This window comes from Rhinopithecus bieti, unplaced genomic scaffold, assembly GCF_001698545.2.
Source record: "Rhinopithecus bieti isolate Rb0 unplaced genomic scaffold, ASM169854v2 scaffold_47707, whole genome shotgun sequence".
Classification (NCBI taxonomy): Eukaryota; Metazoa; Chordata; class Mammalia; order Primates; family Cercopithecidae; genus Rhinopithecus; species Rhinopithecus bieti.
In genome coordinates, this window is record NW_016819117.1 from 1,515,494 (window position 1) to 1,518,482 (window position 2,989).

The 2,989-nt window shown below is 62.1% G+C and overlaps 1 protein-coding gene across 6 annotated transcripts in view; it reads right to left on the reverse strand.

Annotated features, from left to right (window-relative positions):
* Window positions 1-204: 204 nt before the first annotated feature.
* The window catches only part of NTHL1 (nth like DNA glycosylase 1), an 8,901-nt gene continuing 6,116 nt past the window's right edge, over window positions 205-2,989 (reverse strand). For 4 of the 6 annotated variants that reach the window (XM_017858372.1, XM_017858374.1, XM_017858375.1 and 1 more), the window contains exons 5-6: window positions 522-627; window positions 210-437 (exon numbers count right to left, since the gene is read on the reverse strand). In XM_017858372.1, the coding sequence (XP_017713861.1) occupies window positions 314-437; window positions 522-627 (230 nt within the window). In that variant the 3' untranslated portion in view covers window positions 210-313. Of the gene's footprint in view, window positions 438-521; window positions 628-2,989 lie in introns of all 6 variants that reach the window. The other 2 variants (XM_017858371.1, XM_017858370.1) reach the window with 1 other exon arrangement.

Here is a 2,989-nt window from a genome sequence, read left to right on the forward strand (position 1 = left end):
TGCAGCTGGCTCTCCCCACTTCCTGCCTCCCAGGTTCACGCACACCCCCTCCTCCTCCCTGAGTACTGAGCAAAGATTGTCACGTCCCCAGCCGGCCTCCCAGGCAGCCCTGCTCCAGACACGCAAGCGTGGGTGTGCACGCACACACACTTGTATGTGATTCCCAGGCGCTCTGCCCTCTCAGGGACAGACATCAGCCAGATCCCATCTGCAAACAGCCCAAAGCTTTATTCGACAGGCGTGGCTTCCTGAAGCGTAAAGCCACTTCACAGACTGTGGCCACAGCAGCGCCGAGGCAGGAGCTGCTCGGCCATCAGAGACCCTGGGCGGCCGGGCACAGGGCTTGGTTGAGGCAGGCCTGGCAGCGAGGGCGCACAGGCAGACAGGTCTGCTGGCCGAAGCCCACCAGGAGTCCATTGATCTCGTGCCACAGCTCCCTGTGGGGGTGGGAGCTGGGTCAGTGCCGACAGAGGGAGGGCAGGGTGAGTTTTCTCCGCCAGGAAGCCCCCACATCCTCATACCTGGGCAGCCACTCCTCCAGGGCGGTGCGGGTCTCCTCTGTGGACTTGGTGGCCCTCTTGGTCCACCCCAACCGGTTGGCGATTCTGTGCACGTGCGTGTCCACTGCTGTGGAGAGGTAAGCAGGGTCAACGGGCACACTCCAGCCGCCCAGCCCGTGCTCTCCCTGCCCAGAGGCGAGTCTGCCACCACCCCCGTGGCCCTCCAGTTAGAGACTGGAACCGCAAAGCCCTGGCTGCAAGCCTACCGGTGACCATCTCGGCTGCCCCTGAGGTGCTGGGGCAGGGGCTGAGCCCTCTGTTAGGGTGCAGGCCTCCCTCTCATCACCTGAGCCAGCCTGGGCGGGGAGGGAGGGCTGTGTTCTGGGCTGATCCATTCCCACCAACCCTGGTGCCAGATGGGTGTGTGGGTGGTGGGGTCTCTGCTCCGGGCAGGGCTTGGGGGTGGATGACTCGGCTCTGCTTCGAGCTCTATTTCCCACAATAACACCGACAGCTCACTTGGACAAGCACTTGCTGGGGGCCAGACCCTACCATAGAGATTGGCCAGCTCAGTAAGTCCTCACAAGGTCCTACGGATGTCCAAGGACCTTGTGAGGCCCGGCAGGATCCCAACTCCGAAGCACCTCTCAGCCCTCAGCCTCCCAAGGAACAAGGCCCCAGCCCAGGAGGGCTCATCCAGGCTTCCCTCTGTCTGGCTCTGAGCACCAGGCTGGGTGGCAACAGCTCTGCCCAGCAGGCCGGCATGAGGTCACTGCCTGCAGACCCAGCACCTGCCACTGCAGCGGTCCAGAACAGAGCGGGAGCATGGCCCGGCCGGCTGCAGCTGCTGTCCACCTGGGATCTGGCTCCTGCTCCCCTCAGCTGGCCCCCCCAGGTGCCTGCTCATCGGGCTCCCTTCTCCCACCCGGTGGCCCCTGCCAGCTGCGACCCCAGCCCCAGCCCTGCCTCCTCCTTCAGTGTTTGCCAAAGAGAAAGCCAAGTCCTGCACCAGCTCCTTGGCTGCCGCCTGGAAAAAGGTATCTGAGGGTGTAGGGAGACCACAAGGCCTGAGAGGCCACATCCTTGGGGCTCTGAGCCTTAGTTTCCTCCTCTGTAACACGGAATTGGCCATGCTTCTTAGGATACCCAAGGCTGAGTCAGGACACGCCACAATGGATGGGCCTCCTGCCCATGTGGACCGTGAATGAGGAGGACTGCTTCACCCACTCTGTGGCCAGAGCTTAGAGAAGCCAGGTGCCTGGCCCAGAGTCAGTCAGCCGGAAGCTGCAGAGCTGGGACTGCAGCCAGCAATCTATGGCTGTGGCTTTTTTTTTTTTTTTCAGACGGAGTCTTGCTCTGTCGCCCAGGCTGGATACAGACAGTGGCGCGATCTTGGCTCACTGCAACTTTTGTCTCTGGGTTTCAGGCAATTCTCCTGCCTCAGCCTCCCAAGTAGCTGGGACTACAGGCGCCCGCCACCGTGCCCGGCTACTTTATTGTATTTTTAGTAAAGACGGGGTTTCACCGTGGTCTGGATCTCTTAACCTCGTGATGTGCCCGCCTCGGCCTCCCAAAGTGCTGGGATTACAGGCGTGAGCCACCGCGCCTGGCCACGCCCGGCTAATTTTTGTATTTTTGGTACAGACGAGGTTTCACCATGTTGGCCAGGCTGATGATCTTAAACTCTTGATCTCTGGTCATCCACCCACCTCGGCCTTCCAAAGTGCTGGGATTACAGGCTTGAACCCTCGTACCCAGCCAGCTCTGACATTTTAACTGACAGTGTTTCTCTTTCTGGGAACCCCCAGGAGGCAGCCCTGGGGTCTCCTTGCAGGTGGTCAGGCCCACAGTCACCTGGAGAGGGAGGTATTCCCGCATGCCTGTCTCTTGTGCCTGCTACTCCCAGCCTGTTCCCTGCCTGGCTGTGGGCAGGGACCTTCCCCCACAGCCCTGCCCAACCATGATGCAGCACCCCAGGGACACAGGCAGCTGAGGACAGCCGCCCAGATAAGCTCAAGTGTCCGTTGAGAGGCTGGCAGGTGGTGGCGCTGGGAGTCTCGGTGGGGAGGAGGCCCTGCCCCGGCGCACCTGGCCTGGCTCTGGCTCTCTCGGGCTGCTGCAGCCCTTCAGCCTCACCAGGTGGCCCCCTGCTCAGAACCGAGGCCCTCAGCCCCTGATGGCCCTCTTGCCCACCAGGAAGTGCTGAAAGGCCCCCCGCAGCACAGGCCCTTGTAAGAGTCCCACAGGGGCCTAGGATGGGGGCACACAGAGGGCAGGGCCAAGCCCTGGTTTCTGGACTGGCTGGGCCCAGCTGCGTGTGGCCTTAGGAGCCCCAAATCCTCTGGGCAAAGCCGAGGATGAGGCAACCCCACCCCAAACCCAAGGGTCTGTCTTTACCCAACTGCCAAGAAGCCTCTGGTGCCAGGAAGAGACACCAGGACCTGGGAAAAGGATTTAAGGAGGCCCCCCCCACACTGCCGCCCCCCCCA